At 44.2% G+C, this 19,014-nt stretch overlaps 1 protein-coding gene across 8 annotated transcripts; it reads left to right on the top strand.

Moving 5' to 3' along the window:
* The first annotated feature begins 387 nt into the window (after positions 1-387).
* On the top strand, positions 388-16,195 carry CASP14 (caspase 14). 8 transcript variants are annotated; one of them, XM_084858034.1, is made up of 9 exons: positions 388-742; positions 3,304-3,380; positions 4,974-5,129; positions 8,620-8,848; positions 9,860-9,973; positions 11,966-12,075; positions 12,435-12,494; positions 15,747-15,929; positions 16,023-16,195. In XM_084858034.1, exons 1-9 carry the CDS (start codon positions 451-453, stop codon positions 16,071-16,073), a joined length of 1,272 nt encoding a protein of 423 aa, XP_084714160.1. In that variant the 5' UTR covers positions 388-450; the 3' UTR covers positions 16,074-16,195. The 8 variants fall into 8 exon arrangements, 5 of the variants coding, with proteins under 5 accessions (XP_084714160.1, XP_084714162.1, XP_084714161.1 ...); XM_084858037.1 differs by lacking the exon at positions 388-742 and adding an exon at positions 940-1,154; XR_014792294.1 differs by lacking the exons at positions 15,747-15,929; positions 16,023-16,195 and adding an exon at positions 13,140-14,102 and having other exon boundaries at positions 12,435-13,070.
* Positions 16,196-19,014: the final 2,819 nt, after the last annotated feature.

The following is a 19,014-nucleotide window of genomic DNA, read 5'->3' as shown; positions in this document are numbered from 1 at the left end:
GGTGGGCAAAAAGATCGTGTGTGTTTGTTTCTTTGTTTGCTCTAACATGGCAGGAACGCAGAGGCAGTTGTAAAGTATGCAATGATGGGAGGAGGGCTGGGAGAGAAAAGAAATGTCCGTTGTGTACTTCACAACTGATTTAATACACATGGTCGTCTAACGGAAGGGGAGATTCGTAAGACAGTTAAGTCCACCGTCCAAAATTGCTTAGCTGCACCAGTGCCCGGGCATCATTTGCAGGTTAATACGTAACAACAAATAACGGTTCGATCAGGCAAGAAGTTACTCCTGAAGCTGAACACCACGGCAAGGGAAGAGGCAAGAGGGGGGAGGCGAAGCAGAGGCAGAGTTCAGCATAGATACTTCCTGGGAAAGTGAAAGAATTTCAGAGAAGACCCGAGCGTAAACCGAGGCGGGGGCAGTAAGGGCCCTTCAGAAGAACTTTTAAAAATGGAGAAGGATAAAATCAAAGCTGCCCTGAGAGAACTGAAAGAGCACGAATTCAGGCAACTGAAGTCCGATCTAAACGACTTTTCGAAGCAGGAAGAGAGACTTAAGAACATCCGCAAGATCCCCCTGAGCGTACTGGAGAAAATTAAAGAATCCTACGAGCTGGCTGATTGCCTGATGCAGCATTATCCAGACCGAGTTGTCGAGGTGCTTCTGCCTTTGCTACGCAAAGTGCCCCGCAATGATCTGGCTGCTGAGTTAGAGGACTGGGATAAGGGCAGAAGTTTCCTAGGTAAGAAACCGGGGGAAGAGAGGATAAGGGCGCAGCCCCCAAAGGCGCCACGTTGAGCAGGCTGCCGTTAGTGCGAAAGGAAGCGGCCGTGGCGGGGGTTTGCCAAGGCGTTGCGGGCGCTTCCGGAGGGAGTGCCCCGCCTAGCACGATCGGTCCAGCGGCATCGTGCAGCGATTCCGTCTTTTCCTCCTTCACAGATGCTCTGGTGTTTTCGAATTGCACCCTCACCTTGCCGCATTCATGGGTGGGGTGGCGGGGTCCCAGACGATGAAGTCTTTCACTCAACCCTCTTGCGTTGCCCTGCCCATCGCTGCTTCTTCACACACACAAAAATATGTTAAGGAGGGAAAGACGGAATAGCTGCACAGCACGATGCATTTTGACTGGTGGCACTCCGGAAGTACCTTCTGTGGTAAGAAAAAAGATGGAAGTAGCATGGGGAAACCCGGGAGGGTTAGAAATGGAAGACAATGATGATTGTGGAGCCCTCCGGAAAATTCCAGGGCCATTGCACCATAAAAGCCTTACCCGGAAGGGGCGGTGCGAAAGCAGGAATGGAACGGAACAGGCTGGAACGGCCACTTTATACTGAAAAACTATGCCAAAAATAGTGGCATGTGTTAGAAACACTTGGGAACAATATTTTAGGACGAAAACCCTTGCAATGTTGTATTATTATTAACCCCATAATGCCTAGAACACATACAGAATGGAATGGACCGGAACGGCCACTTCTGAATGAGCGAAATCAACCAAACTCACCAGTCACACATAACTCCATGGCAGGGAAGCAGCGACCCACAATATGTCCACCATGTTCTGATACCCATTCCAGGCCATAGTCTACAAAACAGGCCAGAACGACAACTTCCAAGTGAGCCAAATCAACCAAACTCACCAGTCACACATTACTAGACAGGACAAATATAATAAGCTTCAAAACTTCCACAGAAACGACGTTTCAATAGCTGTTCTGGGCCATAGTCCATATTCTGCAAAACATGCTGGAACGGCAACTTCCAAGTGAACCAAATCAACCAATCTTGGTAGTCACACCAGACTAGATGAGATTGGTATAATAAGCCAGAAAACATCCATGGCAACCTTTTATTGATGATTTCATGAGTAACTGCATCAGTTCCATCTAGTAAAATGACAGTGATGTATTTAGTTAGTTTGACTCACTCAGCAGTTGCCATTCTGGGCTATTTTACCATAACATTTTGTGGCTCATTTTGCTTACTTAGAAGTTGCTGTTCCAAGTCATCTTCTGGAATATGGACTAATGTCTGGAAGGGGTATTGGAACATGGTTTCTGTGGGTGTTTTGTGGCTTATTGCATCAGTCCTTTGCAGTTATGTGTGGCTGTCGAGTTTGGTTGATTTGGCGCACTCGGAAGTTGCCATTCCGGGCCAGTTTTTTTCAGTACAGACGATTGCCTGGAACATGTATTGGGAAGTGGTTGCTGTGGATGTTTTGTCGCTTATTGCATCCCTGCCATGGGGTTATGTGTGACTGGTGAGTTTAGTTGATTTTGCTCATTCCGTTCCATTCTGTATGTGTTCTGGGCATTATGGGGTTATAATAATATAATATTGCAAGGGTTTTAGTCCTAAAATATTGTTCTCAAGTGTTTCTAACACATGCCACCTCAACATCAACCCCTCCCACTGAGAAAAAGGGGTAGGGTAGATAATATGCAAATAGCCCAAAGTTTAGAAAGTGGGTGGGGTGGACGTTGGGGTAGCATGAGTAAGACAGGCAGAGGGGAAGAATCCCATGGAAATGCATTGTGTTGCTATTTATAGCAACAGAGAGGGAGACAAAGGACATGCCAAGGCTTACTCCCATGCAGTGTCTCCCATGACCACTAGGAGCACTGTAGGCAAGTTCCATTCATCGCGGGCTTGGGCTGTGACACCAAATGGCAGATAGTGCACAAAATGGCCACCATGCTTTGGATTTCTGAATCCAAATCAGTGCACAGGCCAAATATAAACCAATTCACCCACATCCTTGATCAAGTGCTCAGGTTGGAGAGAAGAAGCAACCACAATTACTTGGGAGGAGGATAAGGGTGTTTGCTGGCAGGTCTGTACCATATTGGCAAATAAGTTCATCATTAGGTAAAGGGACATAGCAGGCTGAGTGGTGATGACCACCAACTTAGACAGCTTTAATAGGTGATTAGACGGATAGATGGGGGATAAGGTTACCTATGGCTAGTCATGATGGCAAGCTGCTGTTCCCTACTGTGGGAAACAAGGTGCTGGACAAGATCGGCCTTTGGTCTGATCCAGCAAGGCTCTTCTGAGTTAAGAACTCAGTTGTAAAAACAGCCAGCTAAGATAATCTAAATCTATGGTTTAAATCAATGCAGTCATTTAGGATGCTGGACTAGATAGGCTTTTTGCTGATCCAGTACAGCTCTTTCTCTTAGGACTGTGCATGTGGCTGTGTGACCACTGGACAGGCACCAGTTCATGTTTTCCAGATAAAACATACCATCTGAACTGTGTCTTTTTGCCTTTTGGGGTGTTGGGATCCATTAATGGCTGCAGAATCAAAAATTACCTTCAGTGATACGAAGAAAACTAACAGAGCAGCTGGAGGCATTAACTTCAGTGGACCTAATGTGGTAAGTCAGGCCTGTCTTTTTCTCAGAAGGGTTGCAGCATTTATAAGAGCCACGTAAATGAAATGCTTCTTGTTTTTCCATCACAAGTTTCAGGGCTCCTGATACACTTGGCAAGCGCTGTCCATTCACTTGCTTAGAAGCAGAGATGTCCTGGATATCCCAGTGATTTTCAACCCTTGGGCTGAGGAACCCCCATAACAAGTTGAGATACCCTGTGGAAACTTCTCCCTGCACTCGTCCCACAAAATTTTCCAAAAGTAGAAACTTGTAACGAATAATTTATCAGACCATCACAAGATCCCAAGGCAAACATTTGTACTCATTGATAAATATAACTTGGAATATTATTCAGGAATCATTGACAAAATTCAGAGAGTTCATTAACTAGACCAGGTTTGTAGACTCTCCTAGTCTTGGAGTGGGGATGACTGGCTGGCACAAGGGAGGGAAAGTGAAGTGCTTCAGGTAGGAGGATGTAAAACTTTGTGGAATCCCTGGGAGATGCTCATGGAACCCAAGGGTCCACACAGCCCTGGTTGGAAAAGAACTGGTCTACCTCCTTTCCAGGTGGTGTCCTGCCTTTGGACAGTCTCTTCCAAAGCTACACCTGGCTGTTCGTGCATCTCTGGCCCAGGTGCCTGTAACAAATAAGATGATGGTGATGTAGAGAGGCAATGGGTCAAAGGGTACCTGCAGGACAGGACATTGAGCTCCATGGTCAAGTCAGAGTGATTTGGAGCCAATTATGAAGGACCAAGGGAACTCATTTTTGTGGGAAGGGCAGGAGACGTCATGTTAGGACAAGAAAACTGGTATGTTCCCAAGGACCACTTGTCAGTGGGCCTCTAGAAAGAGGGGTGTGAAGGGAGGGAGGGGGTTGTGCAAACTCCTTGCAGTGTAGGTAGGGACCAAACAATTACTAAGGTAGGCTGCCACCACCAATGTATTTAATAGATACATTGTTCTGTTAAGAATCAGAAGCCCAAACGTTCATAAATGGGATCTCTGGAGGGTACGTGGGGCATCATGTACTGGCCTCACTTCCCCCATCCCCTGTCTTCTCACGTTAAACAGGAAGTCTGAAAGGAGGCTATAAGTCTGTTCAGCTGAATGGTTTAGAACCCTTCCCACAATCTGGAGCCGTGTACAATCAGAGTGCCCAATCACCGGAAGGACTGTAGGCTCATGCAACAGAACATGCTTAGAATCTCCCTTCAGATAGTCGGAAGTGGAGTGGGGGCAGTGCAGATGGCCCTGTATCCCCTCCATAGGTACAATTTATGAATGTCTGCATAGGGCTGGAGACAGATTGGGACCTGGATGGAAATAGCTCACCAGTGTTCCCACTAAGGTAACTCCTCCCTCACCCATACAGATACAGGGAAAACAGATAGCCTTATTTAGGAAAGCAGCATGAAAAAGTGGACTTTTTCACACACACACACGCACACACCACCATTTTTAGTTCTTTCTGTTTTATTGTATAATTGTATTGATACTTAGTGTTTTTATCATTGTATGTACGCTGCTTTGTGATGTCTTTCTGAAAAGCAGTCTATAAATGCAGTTAATATTAATATTTTACATCTTCAGGATCGCTACGACATGAAGAAAAAGCGCGTTGCTTTCATGATGTGCGTGAAAAAAGGAAGGCTTGGTGCAGCCGAGGATGTTGAAATAATGAAAAAATGGTTTAAAGAGTTCAACTTTAAAACTCCTATAGAAGAATGCATAGATCCTTCTCGGGATGTAAGTGCTTCAAAATTTTAACTTGCCAAGGAAGCTTGAAATGAAATGTGTGTGTTTGTGGTGAATTTTCCATACCACAACAGTATCAATGCAAAGAATCTGTGAAATCCAGAAGAATTAATTCACTAACTTTTCACATCATAATAAAATTAATGATTCTATAAACATAACACAGCACAAAACAAATCAGTCTTTCAAAGCTGCTAAAGATTCAATAATAATTCAACAACAACATCACAATTGCACCAATAAGAAATAAACCAGTTGCGTTCATCTCTCCAAAGTCACTTGTGTCACCTAACTTCCAGATGGAGGGCGTTCAGGACTTGATACGCTCAAGCCAGACAGAGACTATAGGGGTCCCCAAATGAACCTCCGCTATTCCATGTAGACTAGCAGGATAAGCACAGGGTGGTACAGTTAAATTATGTGTCATGCTACTTGGTACCTTTTCCCCCACTTGTGCTTTAGTTCTGCAGCCACAGATGGCCATGGACAAATCCTAAATTTGGTATAAGATTCCAAGGGCAACAGCTTCTCTTATTACTGCAGTAAGCAGATTGAGAATTAGAAGTGTGGATACACTGCAGATATAAAATTCCTGCTGTCCAAACTGTGTAGGGACTACATAACATGCAGGACATTGACCCTGTTCAGTGGCAATTCATGGGTTAATTAATTCAAAATTATGGGATGTGCACCGTGTGAGAAGCTTTCAGTTTCCAGCAACAACCTGTGAATGCTGCATTTGTAGGTTGTTCCCGTGACTTCCAAACCCAGGCACAACTTCCAGGTTAACTCAAGAACAAACCATGGGTTTAATTAGCCCACATATTGCTGCCAAATGCCACCATTATGTCTGAACAGGGTCAGTGACTCTGCAGTTGGAAATACGATGTTACACCCCCCCTTGGAGAATATATATGTGCCCATGTGACAAAAGTCCACGTTTACATAAACACCTCCAGCAGGAATAATACCACTGATTCGTAACTGGACATATTCATGTACAGGACACACTTTTTAACAGCTGGCTACATAGAAGTCAGTCCTGTGGAATATTAAATATAGTCTTATACAAGGCCTTATGATCTCATTGCTCTTTTGCTGTTGATAGTCCTAACTTCCCAGAGGTGATATCTGCTGTGGTGGGGGGAAAAAATCTAATCTTTAGAAAATATCCAGAAGGATACTGTATTGTTCTATATCATGGTTATATACATGAAAATGGCTTTAAAATAAAAAGTATTAAACAAAAGTACCTAGAAGATGCATTTCTCCCTAATTCAGGGCTGGGCAACTTGTAGCCCTCCAGATGTTTTGGCCTACAACTCCTATCACCCCTCACCATTTGCTATGCTGGCTAAGCCTGATGAGAGTTGTAGGCCAAAATATCTGGAGGGCCACAAGTTGCCCAGCCCTGCCCTAATTGTTAGTTTGCAAAGCCTTTGTGACAGATGACTTCAGGTGCTTCCAGATAACGCCTGTATCATGCAATCGCCATGCCTCATTCACAGAATGTTATGGCAGGTATAGACAATGCTGTCTTTCATTTGTATCACTCCCACTGCTTTCCTGCTGCTTCTTCTGTTTTTTTTTATATATATATATATAAACCCAGAGAAAATCTGTTAATGAGGAAAAAATGGAAAAACTGTTCCATGTCATTTGCTTGGTCGCACTAGCAAGTAGGAACCGTCATTTGCTTGGTAGTGCTAGCAAGTAGGAACCATCTGTCTGGAAGCACCCTTGAAGTTCTGTAGAGTTTACGATACAGAATTGTTAAATTGTTTCTTCCACTGCCTACGTTGGTATATCTGCTAGTAGCAGCCACCTAAGTCTTGTATTTAACAACTTACCTGGTCGCCACAGGCAACAGGGAATACCATGCAGACAAGTCAGCAGACTAGCAGAGAAGGGACGGAGGGAGGTTGGAATGCTCCGTTCCTCTTCTGCCAGGCTGCTACATTTCTGTGCTTGCTGTGGAGGAAAATGCTTCGTTTCTTTCATGGCCAGCATTGAACTCAAGCAGGACGGTGGAGGAGGACTGCAGCATTCCATCCCACTTGGTTTTCATGCTAGCCATGGGCAAAGAGAAGGCCTTTCCACCACAGCCAGTACAGAAACAAACCAGGCTGGTGGAGGAGGGACAGAGTGCTCCATCCCTCTTCCGCCAACCTGCTACGGTAGAAAGCTTTTTTAAAAACTAGCCTGCTAAGATTCTAGTATCTAACCTGCTATGATTCTGTGTTTCCATGCTGGCAGAAGAGGAGGGGGCTTCCTTTCTCTGTGGTTAGCTTAGAAACACAGCCTCCTTGCCTCTTAGCAGGCTACTTAAAATTCTTGCAGGCTACTCACTTTTGTGGGTACTCCTACAAGGCTGACTTAAGGGTACTGGTAATCACTGTTCAAACTTTATTTCTTATTGTATTTATATCATTGACAAATGGATTTTGACCACATACAGTGTAATCCTATACATGTCTTCTCATAAGTAAGTCCTACTGAGTTCAGTGGGTCTTATTCCCAGGAAACTGGATGTGGAATTGCAGCCTAATTATTGTAATTGTGTCATGTAATATTGAGCATTTCTACATGAGGCTTTTTATTGTGCGCTTCTCACTCACGGTAGTTTGCGGGTCCTTTATACAATGTTGTCATCCTCCAGGACCTCTTCCATGCTTTGCAACCATTTCCATGTTTTTTTCCACTAACAAGGAAAGTCTGGTATTATTTAGAAATGGCAGAATGAGCCTCCTGTAATTGCATGATTCCACTATACCATAGTGCCATCTAGTGATTGTGTAATGAAACAGATAGAAAGGCAGAGAAAGAAAACCCCAGAAAAAAGGCACGTGTAAATGAGCCAGTCTTAATCCCGCAAAGAATCTGGAAACAGAAGCCTTGGTAAAGGTGCAGCATAAAAGCCTCATGTAGAAACGTCCATTGCCTTTTGACAGCAGAGCGGAAGGGAAGCATAGCCTCTGCCACAGACCAGGGGACCAGGGACCACTGGGAGGCTGCAGCCCTGCCTCACAGGAAGGATATCATGGCAAGGGGTAGAACAACCTGGCCCCATCCATCGGCTAGAGAAGGAGTAGCTTGCCTCCCCCTCCCTGCCAGAAACTGCCAGTTGCACTGGGATTGCAGAACTAAAGGGACACATACTCTGATCTCTGGCTCTAGCCAGTGACTAAGGGCTTCTGGGCTGTGTGTTCATGTGTCCTTAAAGGCAGGGAAGCCTACCAGTCCAGATTAGATAATATTCTTGTGATAGTGTAACTTCCAGAACTGGTACCTGAATCTGCTTTCTTTCTTTTCCCCTCCCCATTCCTTTTTCGTCTTGTCTATCTGTGAGTATGTGGGCAGGTATTCTCTTACCTTTTAATCTCTGCACAGTACTTAACAAAACAGCAGGGACTTTATAAGTGATAGGTAATAATAATAACACAAATAACAACAACAGCAACAATAACGGTTTCTTTAACAGGACTTAATGGACGTACTAAAAGTCTTCCAGAAAAAAATCAACAGTTCACATGAGGAAATTAGCTGCTGTCTCATTACCCTTATGAGCCATGGAATGGAAAATGACTACATTTTGGACAAAGACAGCAACAAAATCAGTCTTGAAGAAATATTCTCACTTTTCAACAATAAAGAATGTCCAAAGCTCCAGAAAAAGCCTAAAATATTTATAATTCAAGCCTGCAGAGGATGTGAGTAGAACAGTAAAATGGCTGCATGAATCCAGTCATCATCATAAATATAAAAGCCAGTTCCCTGATTTTTACCATTCGGTCACTGTGTACTTCTGGTGCAGGGTACCCTTCTGTTCAAAAGCAGGCACATGATGTATGCACATGAAACCCAGTAAGAGCAAAAGAACAGAACAGGAAGGCGAGAGGCCTGTGCTGCCCCACTGAGGGAAGCAAGCAGATACTTGAGACAGATGCAACTGCCACCCCACAAAAAAGTGGAGTATGGTCTAAAGAGTCTGGGAATTTCTGTTGAAGGATAGTATAGAACTTTCTATAATAAATAAAGAGAGACCTTTGACAATGTATTTCTGCTACAGTGTTGGCTTGACATGGCATGGGCCCTCAACATTTTGGTCCATCCCACACTTCCCACCACCACTACAGACATGCATTTACAGGAAGTATGGCTAAGATGACATCTGAGCAGGCACCTTTTGAGTTCCTCAGCTCAAAGTACTATAGGCCGTATCTACATTCATAATCTATTTTTAACTGGTTTTTAAACCCATTCCATTGGGACTGGTTTAAAAATGGTCTTCCCCAAAGACCTCTAAGGGTGGGGTGCAGGGTTTTGTTTCATAATGGAAATGAGTGAAACAGAACCAACAAGTACTTGTGGACTTTTAAAGCATCTTCCACATGATAAAAGCCCTGTTTGGGGCTTTAATCTCAGCCAAACAGACAATTATCCCACAAAAGCTGTAAACGTTGGTTGCTGGCTGCTTTGTCCCAGGACTAGCTGGAATGTTCATGGACATTCCATAACATCATACCAGTTCATCCAATCAGTGACACAGCTTAACTGCTGCAAGCACAATACAGTTTAGATATTGAACCTAACCCTGTAATGGTGTTTTTCATCCAGGATGCAGTCAAGTTAATATGGTTACACCACATTTGTATTAATAGAAATTTGTTATCAACAGTCATATTGCACTGTTTAAAGATATTGCTGTCTCATAACAACAGCGAGAAAAGACTATGGAGTACAAGCAGATGATAAGCCTGTGGAACCTGATGTGGCGAAAAAGCTGAAGCTACCCACAACCAGTGACTCTTTTATTGTTTATTCATCTCAACCAGGTGAGTGTAAGTCAAAATATTGCTGCAGGTGAGCATATAAAGTCCTCTCAACTCCAGTGGTATTAGTTGAATAATACCACTGGACCACTACAATAATACAATGGCTCCAACTCGGCAAAAGTTAGTTACAGCTATCTTCAGTCTCATTGCCTTCACCAAGACTGCAATCCTGTACCCACTTACCTGTGAATAAGGTTTATTGGAATCAATTGGACTTACTTCTGAATAAACATGCATAGAATTGCACTGTCAGGCACAATTAAGTTTAGCAAAATTGAGGGCTTTTCTACATGAGGCATTTATCATGTGCTTGTCATTCCCTACTCATGGTTGTTTACAGGTTCTTAGATGATGTCTTGACCCTCCAGTTTCACTGCTGTGTCTAATGAGCGCTATTGGCGAGGTTTTTTTAGAGCAGGGAAAATGCAGTATTTAATTGTGAACCTGAAAGAAACCTCTTTTTTCACTTGTGTATTTGTGCTATTCTGGTATATCACAGTGCCACCTAGAGGTTATGTAGCAGAAAAGCAGGAAAGGAAACACTGACAAAACCAAAAATAGATAAGCAGATTAACACCCTTATGTAGAAACGTTCTGGGGCCAAATTCTGGATGAAGGCTCCATGTATTCTGTGCTAAAATATCAAAATACTGCACTGAGGGGGAAAAAAAGTTCTGCAATCTAAATTGTACGATGTAAACACATTGACACATTTAAGTAATTTATTCTGCTTCTGATACCCACTGGGATATCACTGAAGGGCAAGGAACCAAGAAGAACTCTGAAGCCTTACCCTACACACCTGAAATTTTGTTAAGCCACAGTTGTCTTGTGAGATTTCACCAGGTATTATTTAAAATCTTTATAAGCTTGCTTGTTTAAAAAAAAGATGGCTAAGATTCTTAGAAGGCCAAATTTTCTACCAGACCCCAGACTGGCAACTTGGGTGATGCAGCAATGGAAACATACTGGTATGTTTCTAGCTTCTTTTGTTTAGCATACTTCTTGAAGTCTCTTTTTTTGCCTTTGAGCTACATCTGTATTATCACACAGTTGTGTTCCTGTCTTGGCTGAAGATGATGTATTAAACTAATTAATGCCCTGGAAATAAAAGTGTTATTTTGAAATTGATATTGTATGTTTTATTGTATGTTTGGGAAGACTGCAATTTGAAAGGTGACTAAGAAAAGCATGAAATAGTAATAAAATAACAATAGGTTATGCATGAGGGAGGAACCATGACAATGGGGGTGAAGTGAGGCAGCTTTTCTTAGGTTCCAAAGGGGGTGTGGTGAAACATTACACCATCCTTCCCCAACCTGGTGCCCTCCAGATGTGTTGGACTGCAACACCCATAATCCCAAGCCACCATGGCACCTACCTCACCCCTCATGCTCTGAAGGGTTTCTCCCATTGAGGATACACAAGGAAGGTCCAGCTCTTTTCTGGCTATTATGAAAAACATCCACCAGCCGTTCTAGATCATTAGCCAGCCTTCTGTCCAAATCCCAGATGAGGTGTCCACGTAGTCCTGTAAGACAAAACCATAGTAGGTTCCCCAGCCCCAGTAATCTGAGAGTAAGATTGCAACACCACTGTGGGGAAGGCTGTGGCTATTTTGTAGTGAGGAAAAGACTTCTAGTGAGGCATCACAGTAGTCAGGGTGGGCATGTGTCCTACTTGACAGAGGACAGTCCTCTGTTTGAAGGGCTATCTGAGGACAGCCTTCGATGTGAAGGCACTCTGTATTTGAAGGGTTGTCTGCTCCAAGGCCAGTTTAAGATAAAGAACCCTAAGAAGGGAGCAGAGCCTTGAAATTGGTGATCAACACCACCCGGGCAGCAGACTGAGCCAGACATACCAATCACAGCTGCCCCCACAATGGTGAGATGTATTGTGTTTCTATTTAAATTATAGTCGTAATTTTTAAGATGAACTAAAATAATTTAAAAATATTTTTTAAATGAGCTAGCTTGCTTTTCTCATTACCAGGATTCATATCTGTCCGTAGTACATATACTGGATCAATAATGATTGCAATAATGGATGAGGTGTTTACTGACCATGGTATGCAGTGGCATGTTGGTGATCTTTTTACTAAGGTAGGCATACAAAAAAAAAAAGCTTGCAAAGTATAGAAGGTTTAAAAGGCTCTGTTATTTATTGAGTTAGTTAGTTCGTTATTATTTTAATCAAAAAAACCTAGTTAGTTATATTTCATATATAGGGTTGGATCCAGGTGTAATCATGCTTAGAGTAGACCCACTGAAATCAGTGGGGCAAGTAAGTTATGCCCCCAAAGTCCTGACCTGACAGCACCACTGTAAAGGCTTAGGATGGGTAACAGTATTACAAAATAGTCTAACGTTTGTCTGTAATCATATTCTGACCAATCATATAAAACTCTGACCAATGACAGATTCTACCTATAGTCACATTTGAAACCTTTAATTTTATTCAGGTCAACAGCAAAATGACGCAAAGAGAATTTCAACTGAAAGATGAAGATAACACTGTGAAAGTAAGCATAGTAATGGAATCCACTCTTACTAAAGCCATATATCTTGCACCAAATTAATCTGGTTCTACATAACCCATCTTCTTTCTGATGGTGTAAGAAGAGGTGTCCCATTGTCTGGAGCACACATTTTAAGCTAAATTAGAATAGATATGCTATGCAATTGTATTTTTTGCTTTGCTCTCCCAATCTAAAGATTAGGATTTAGTTAGAGTGTAATTCGACCTAATGTGGTCTCAGAGGGACCAGATGAGTGTCAATCTGTAACATCATACTTCAGTTGATTTGTGTCCATAAGATCAGGATCTCATGAACTTTTGAATTGCCTATTACATGGACTTTATAGAGAAATCTGTAATGTATTCAAAAATTGGACAAATGTGGTTTATTTTTTTTACAGATTGTGGCTTTGACATAATGGTTCTGTTTGCACATAAAGACAACCCATCAGTTTTTAAACTGATGGGTTATTGTGTACAAGTGGGAGAGAGCAGGCAACACGCCCACCTATTTCAGTTTTACTCCACAACCCATGATTGGATTATGAAGATACAGCTCTTCTGTAGCTTGTGGAGAATGGTGTCCAAACCCAAACTGTTGGGTTGTTTAGGGGCTAAACAACCCAGCCAACAACAAACTAGCAGTTAGCTGCTGGGTTGTTTAGCCCCTAAACAACCAAGTGGTCCGGTTTTAGATATCATGCTCCACAATCTACAAAGGAGCCGATCATGGGTTGTAGAAAAAAAACAGAAGAGGTAGGCAGGCTGCAGGCAGCAAAGAGCTTCTCCACACCGGGCTTTTTATCCCACAACTTTACCAGAGCTTCTGCTTCCAGATTCTTTGCGGGATTAAGATCGGCTCCTTCAGACACATGTCCTCTTTTTTTCTGGGGTTGCCTTTATCTGCAAGTTTTATATATTTCATAATACAGCCTCTAGATGGCACTGCTGTTATAGCGCAACTTCCTCTTTACACTAGGGATGTACGAACTGTGCTCCTACCATCCCTCTTGACTTCCGCAGTTTGCGTCCTCTGTCCCGTTCTGCTGTCCGCAAGCCCCTGGAATTGTCCGGGGGATTTTCCACTTCGGAAATTACGTAAATCGTACCGACCGCCGAAAAATCCTTCCCGCCCAGCAGCTGTCCGTCTCCGCCATTCTGCACAACTTCCGGGGGAAAACACTGTTTTTCGTAAATGTTTACATATTTTTTGTCAAGGCGGCAATTCCCCGCATAACTTCCGTAATAATTGTTTTTTCGTAAATATTTACATTTTTCCCCATGGCGGGAATTCCCTCCCCACGTAACTACCATTGCACTCGCCATTGTTGTGATTGCTTATGTATTTTTTCCCGTGGCGGGAATTCCCCCCCACGTAACTTCCGCCACACTCACCACCGCCATGATTATTGTGTACGTATTTTTTCCCATGGTGGGAATTTTTCCCGCCCTCTGTGCACTCCGCCGCTGTCTTGTTTTCTCGGACAGGGACTGTGATTTTATTAATTTCTGAGTATTTCTGGTTGATGTTCCTCACGTTTACTGGTCTTGTTAACCTCAGAAAAACCAGCATCTCCCAAATAAAAAAAAGGGGCTGCAGCTCCACTTCCGCAAAATCTGTCGTAAACTTCCTGCTAACTTCCTGAACGTGGTGTGCGTGTGCGTGGTGGTGGTCTGGTTATTGTGTGTGTAGTTGTGTGGTGGATGTGCATGTGCGTGGTTGTCTGGTTTGTGTGTGTAGTTGAGTGGTAGTTGTGTGCTGTTTGGACTTTGGAGTAAAAATGGCTGCAGGAGCAGTGCTTGGGAGGAGGTGAGGCCGGGAGGAGACCAAGGCCCTCATAATAAACATTAAGAACAGCGAGGCAGTGGCAGTGCTGTTTGGGAGCTGCTCCTGCCGCAATGAGGCCTATTGGGAGCGTGTCAGGAGGCGCATGGAGCCGGTGGGGTATGTGCGCACCACCGGGCAGTTGCGCTCCTTCATTAAGGAAGGGATGGATGCAGCAGGGAGGAGGGCGCTGTTGTTGAACCCCCCCCCCCCCGCAACATACTACTGGAGGGTCCGGAAAGAGTGGGTCCAGGCGGGCAAGCCTGCATTTTCATAGAGGCATATGCCCGGTAAGTTATATTTATCCCATCATCAAACTTGACTGAATATGAGAACAATGATGTGTACGGTGTGCCACTCCTCTTGGACACTACCAGTCTTATTATTCCCATCTCGTGTCCCTCCAGTCCCAGCCCTTTTTGCAACCACCCTTCCCGCACAAGCTAATGCAAAAGCCCACCTGAAAATGAAGCTATCTCTTTGTGGTCTCATGTGGAAACAAACAAATCCTGACATTTAGCCTGCAATCCTATGCTTGTTTGGACAGAAAAAGGTCCTACTCCCATCATCTTCCAGCCACTTTGGCTAGTTAAAGAAGGTATGCTGGGAAGAGCATTCCTTTTTCCTGTACAACCACATGCGTAGGATTATGCGGCCCTGGCTACAAATCATATTACTCACTGACACACTGTCCATTTCCGGTGAAATGCTGCTGCCACTGCTGCCGCCAGTCTCTGTGCAGTGCACAGGGAGAGACTGGCACCAGCAGCAGCAGGACCAGCCTCTCGGTGTGTGCACGTCAATGTGTGCAGCCTCAGTGTGTGCACGTCATCCTTATTTATGTAGTGATGGCTGAATTTTTGCACCCCGGCTTTCTACCAAGACATTGGCACTCAAGTCAACTGATGAGCAAGTGTTGAACTGGGAGCTTGGAGATCTGGGTATCGTCCACTCAGTCATGGAAGCTCGCTGGGTGGCTTCGGCCCAGTCAGAAAGTCCCGGCCTCCCTCACGCTATTGTTGTTGTGAGGGTTAAATGGAGAGGAAGAAGATCATGTGAGCCACCTTGGGTTCCTTGTGCTAGGAAAAAAGGTGGGATAGAATAAATAAATACCACGACATTGCAAATGTAGAAATGCAATATCAGTTCTGTGGGGTGACTAAAAGTGCAATCCCGTGCATGTTTACAGGAGTCCAACAGTCCCCATCATGCAGCCAAAACTGTCAATACTGTCTAATCTGCCTCCCTAATTATCACCTCAATCAACCTTGTGGTGGGAGGACAGAATCTGTGGTTCTTATGGTAGGACTTGGAAATGGTGATAGACGGATCAATGAATGACTGTGGCTTTGTTCACTCACCGCATATATAACTGAAATCATTCTGTTACTGTGACATTCCACAACTGTGCATCGTGCATTGCTGGCACAGGAGAAATTGAGGGCTGCCGAGAGAGGGAGGAGGAGGAGCCCGAAGCGCAGCCAGCAGCAGCAGCAGCAGCAGCCGCAGGAGCATCTGTGGAGGAAGGCCACCCTTCTTCTTCCACAGATGAAGCCCCCCCTCTGGTACTCCTCAGGCGTCTGCTGGGGGATGTCCAGAGGCTCAACAGGACTTGTAAGTACTACAGAATGGCACCTGAGCTAACAACTCTGCCTGCAAGATGCATATTACCATTGTGGTTTATTATTCTTCTCTTTCTACACACAGGTAATGACCTTCAAAGAAGGGTGGAGGCCATCAAGCAGGCGTTACATCTGAACTGAGGCCTGCAGCCTGCGACATTGCAATTGTTTTTGTGTTTTGTTTTGTAACTTCTGTTCTGTTTAAAGTTCTTTCTGCCCTGCTCTGAAAAAAAAGTAAACAATTTCTTGGTTCAAGTCAAGAGATATAATTTTTTTAATCTAGATCATTTTACACAATGATCTCTGTGTTTGCTTACTGTTCCACAAACTGCAACAATAAGAATGCTTTCCAAGCTAAACAAGCTGCTGTAAGCTTCCCTCATAGGGAGATGCTCAGCATCCCTGATGTTACCAAGTATGCTTTAATTTACATGGAGGTGCATATCACATACATGTTAACTAAACACATACCAGAGGGATCTTTTTACATAGAACTCTCGGTGCTTAGGAAAACCTGATACCCCCAAAAGCTGAGGGAGTCAGAGACCACAACAAGGTCTTTGAAAGCAATTCTTTGATTTATTAAAGAAGAATTTCAAATGAATTAAAATCACACATCAGGGGAATTAGAACTATACATACATTTGGGGTATCAGAATCATACTAACATTCAGAGGGATAAAGATACACATATAAAGTCAATAGTGAAGTACACTGGGATGCATAGAAATTTGTGTGTGTGTGTAGTAGGGATGTATGCTGTATAGGCCGCCAGACACAGTCGGGCAGCGCAACTGGACTCTGCATGTTGGTTTGAGTTATGCAAAGCACCGCCACATATCGCCACTGCTTTGGGCTCTGCCCAGACCAGACAGGGACTGCTTGTTTGGACAAAACAAGAACAAGATGGCTACGTGTGGAGTATGTGCACTGCTGGTGGTACAACCACCACTCTGTGAGTTGCCTCTTCTACATGCACATTTGGAAATGGTGTTTTCTCTACCAATTGAAAATGTGCACAAGTCAGACTCAGTCTCAGAAGGGACATTGGTATAGAAGGACTCCTCATCATTTTCGCTGTCTGGATCACTGCTGAAATTAAGTCCTCCGGCCTTTTTTTCCAGATTACATGAATCGCTGCCCACGAGGTAATTATCAGCAGCCAGCTCTGGACCTGGTAATGTCCCACTTTCGCTCTCTGATGCAGGGAGGACGGTTGTGGGCGTTTCTGTAAAGATTCCAAATAGAAGCGGAATTTCAGGAGAAATGCACCTTTTACATATGAATAATAGCAAAGAGAAAAAACACTGTACTTACAGAAATCTATGAAACATAGCTTGGAATTGCGATCAACATTACACAAGGTGCAGATGTAAGCTACTCAGTGCACTAGCACTGAGAAAACAACATATGCCACAAGGCGCAAAAAAAATGTACTGACTTCAAAGCTCCACAAGAGTTGTCTAAAACTGTCCTCACTGCTAAAAGTCCGAAAAGCATGGGGAAGGATTGACTGAGTCTTACCAGATTCTTCCTTTGGAATGATGTAGGCTTCGTGACTTTCATTCCGCCGCTGTAGAAGCTCCTTGGGAACATTTTCATCTGCTTTGGAGACACTCCCTTCCGCTCACCATCCATGAACTTTCTTCCTGTTCCTCCGGAGATGTGGCTGGCTGTGCCTGTGCCACATTCTGTGGCAGTATTTGGTGGTGTGTGCTGCTTGCAGTTGCAGGGTGGACTGGGGCTGGGGCTATTGTCGCTGGTCACCCCTTGGGCTTCCTCCTGTTCCAGCTCCTCCAGATATCGTTGAACTGCAACCTCCGCACTGAATCTTGCCCATCCGCACATCCTTTGAGTACTGGATTGACTACGGGATCTTCCTTTCTTCATGTTCATGTCTCTGTGGTGGGCAGGATGAGACAAATGCATGTGGTGGTGGTGAGAGAATTACTCAGGAACATATTCCACTATAGCAAAGGTGGAATCATGTAAACAGCCTACAATCACAGATATAGTGCAGTGTAAAAGTAGTTTGAGGGTGCTGCTGGAGGATGGAGTCCATGCAGCCTGAAAAACAGGCTGATGGAGGATGGAGTCCTTCTCAGGCCTAAACACAGGCTGCTGATGGATGGAGTCCCAGCACCCCCACACAAGCCCCCAAATAAAAGCACACGTTTTGAATCCCATGGGGAGAAGCTGATGGAGGATGGAGTCCTTTGCTGCTGGCCTTCACCCACCACCAAAAAATCACTAAATAGGGGCACATTCATGTAAAGTAAATATATCAAAGAACATACCTTCACTGTAATAAAGGTTGAACTGCAGTGCCATAGAATGGGGACACACTCCTGTTGCGGCTGGACACGGACACTCTGTCTGCAGTAGCAGCAGCGCCTCTGGTCTCTGGAGCAACTGAAGCGACACATGACGATGACTGTCCCTATGTATGAAGGCGGGAAATATGGTCGGACTCCCTCCCCTCCCCCTCCCTTGAGTTCCCTCCCCTCAATGACGTTATCTTCCAGGGGGGTGGGGGGGGTGGCCTGGAGGGATCTCAGTCACCTGACCTCACCTCCACAGACAAAAAAAAAGATTGAGGATTTACGTGCACTTCGCTACTCAGTCCCAGTGAAAGAAAGCCATGTGGTCACAGGAAAGTGTGTATTTATTTTCATAAAAATGCGAAACCCATTTGCATTCTATTTCAGTTCTTCCGATTTATGGATTTTCTTTCATAATTATCTTCATAAATTCCGCCGTTTTGCGGACAAAAACAAAGGAGCTGCGTGAGCGCCAGCTCCGCGGGACCTCGCCATTCTGTTCCGCAGAGAATTCCGTCACATGGATTGATGGCAATTCCATCCCATTTCAATTTATGGTGGAATTCTCTGACATCCCTACTTTACACAGACAAACTCTGTTTTTTTATTACCTCTTTATCTCCATTTCAAATAAAGCTGCAGAAATGGTTGGAAAGCATGGGAGAGGCACTGGAGGTTGAAGACGTCATGTAAAGGTCCCGCAAACTTCCATGAGTAACCAATCTCTCAATAGCAGGATAAAAGCCCCATGTGGAG

The sequence above is a fragment of the Heloderma suspectum genome, chromosome 5, assembly GCF_057233095.1.
Source record: "Heloderma suspectum isolate Gila_16-S chromosome 5, 16-S_ref, whole genome shotgun sequence".
In the NCBI taxonomy this organism is placed as follows: domain Eukaryota; kingdom Metazoa; phylum Chordata; class Lepidosauria; order Squamata; family Helodermatidae; genus Heloderma; species Heloderma suspectum.
This window is presented reverse-complemented; position numbering and strand designations above follow the sequence as displayed.

What these genes read in the sequence shown, in the direction of transcription:
- CASP14 (XM_084858034.1), top strand. Translation starts at nt 451, where the DNA reads ATGGAGAAGGATAAAATCAAAGCTGCCCTGAGAGAACTGAAAGAGCAC. An exon ending in TGTTTATTCATCTCAACCAG is followed by an intron (nt 9,974 to 11,965) that starts GTGAGTGTAAGT and finishes TCTCATTACCAG; the next exon opens with GATTCATATCTGTCCGTAGT. An exon ending in CCAGAGGCTCAACAGGACTT is followed by an intron (nt 15,930 to 16,022) that starts GTAAGTACTACA and finishes TTCTACACACAG; the next exon opens with GTAATGACCTTCAAAGAAGG.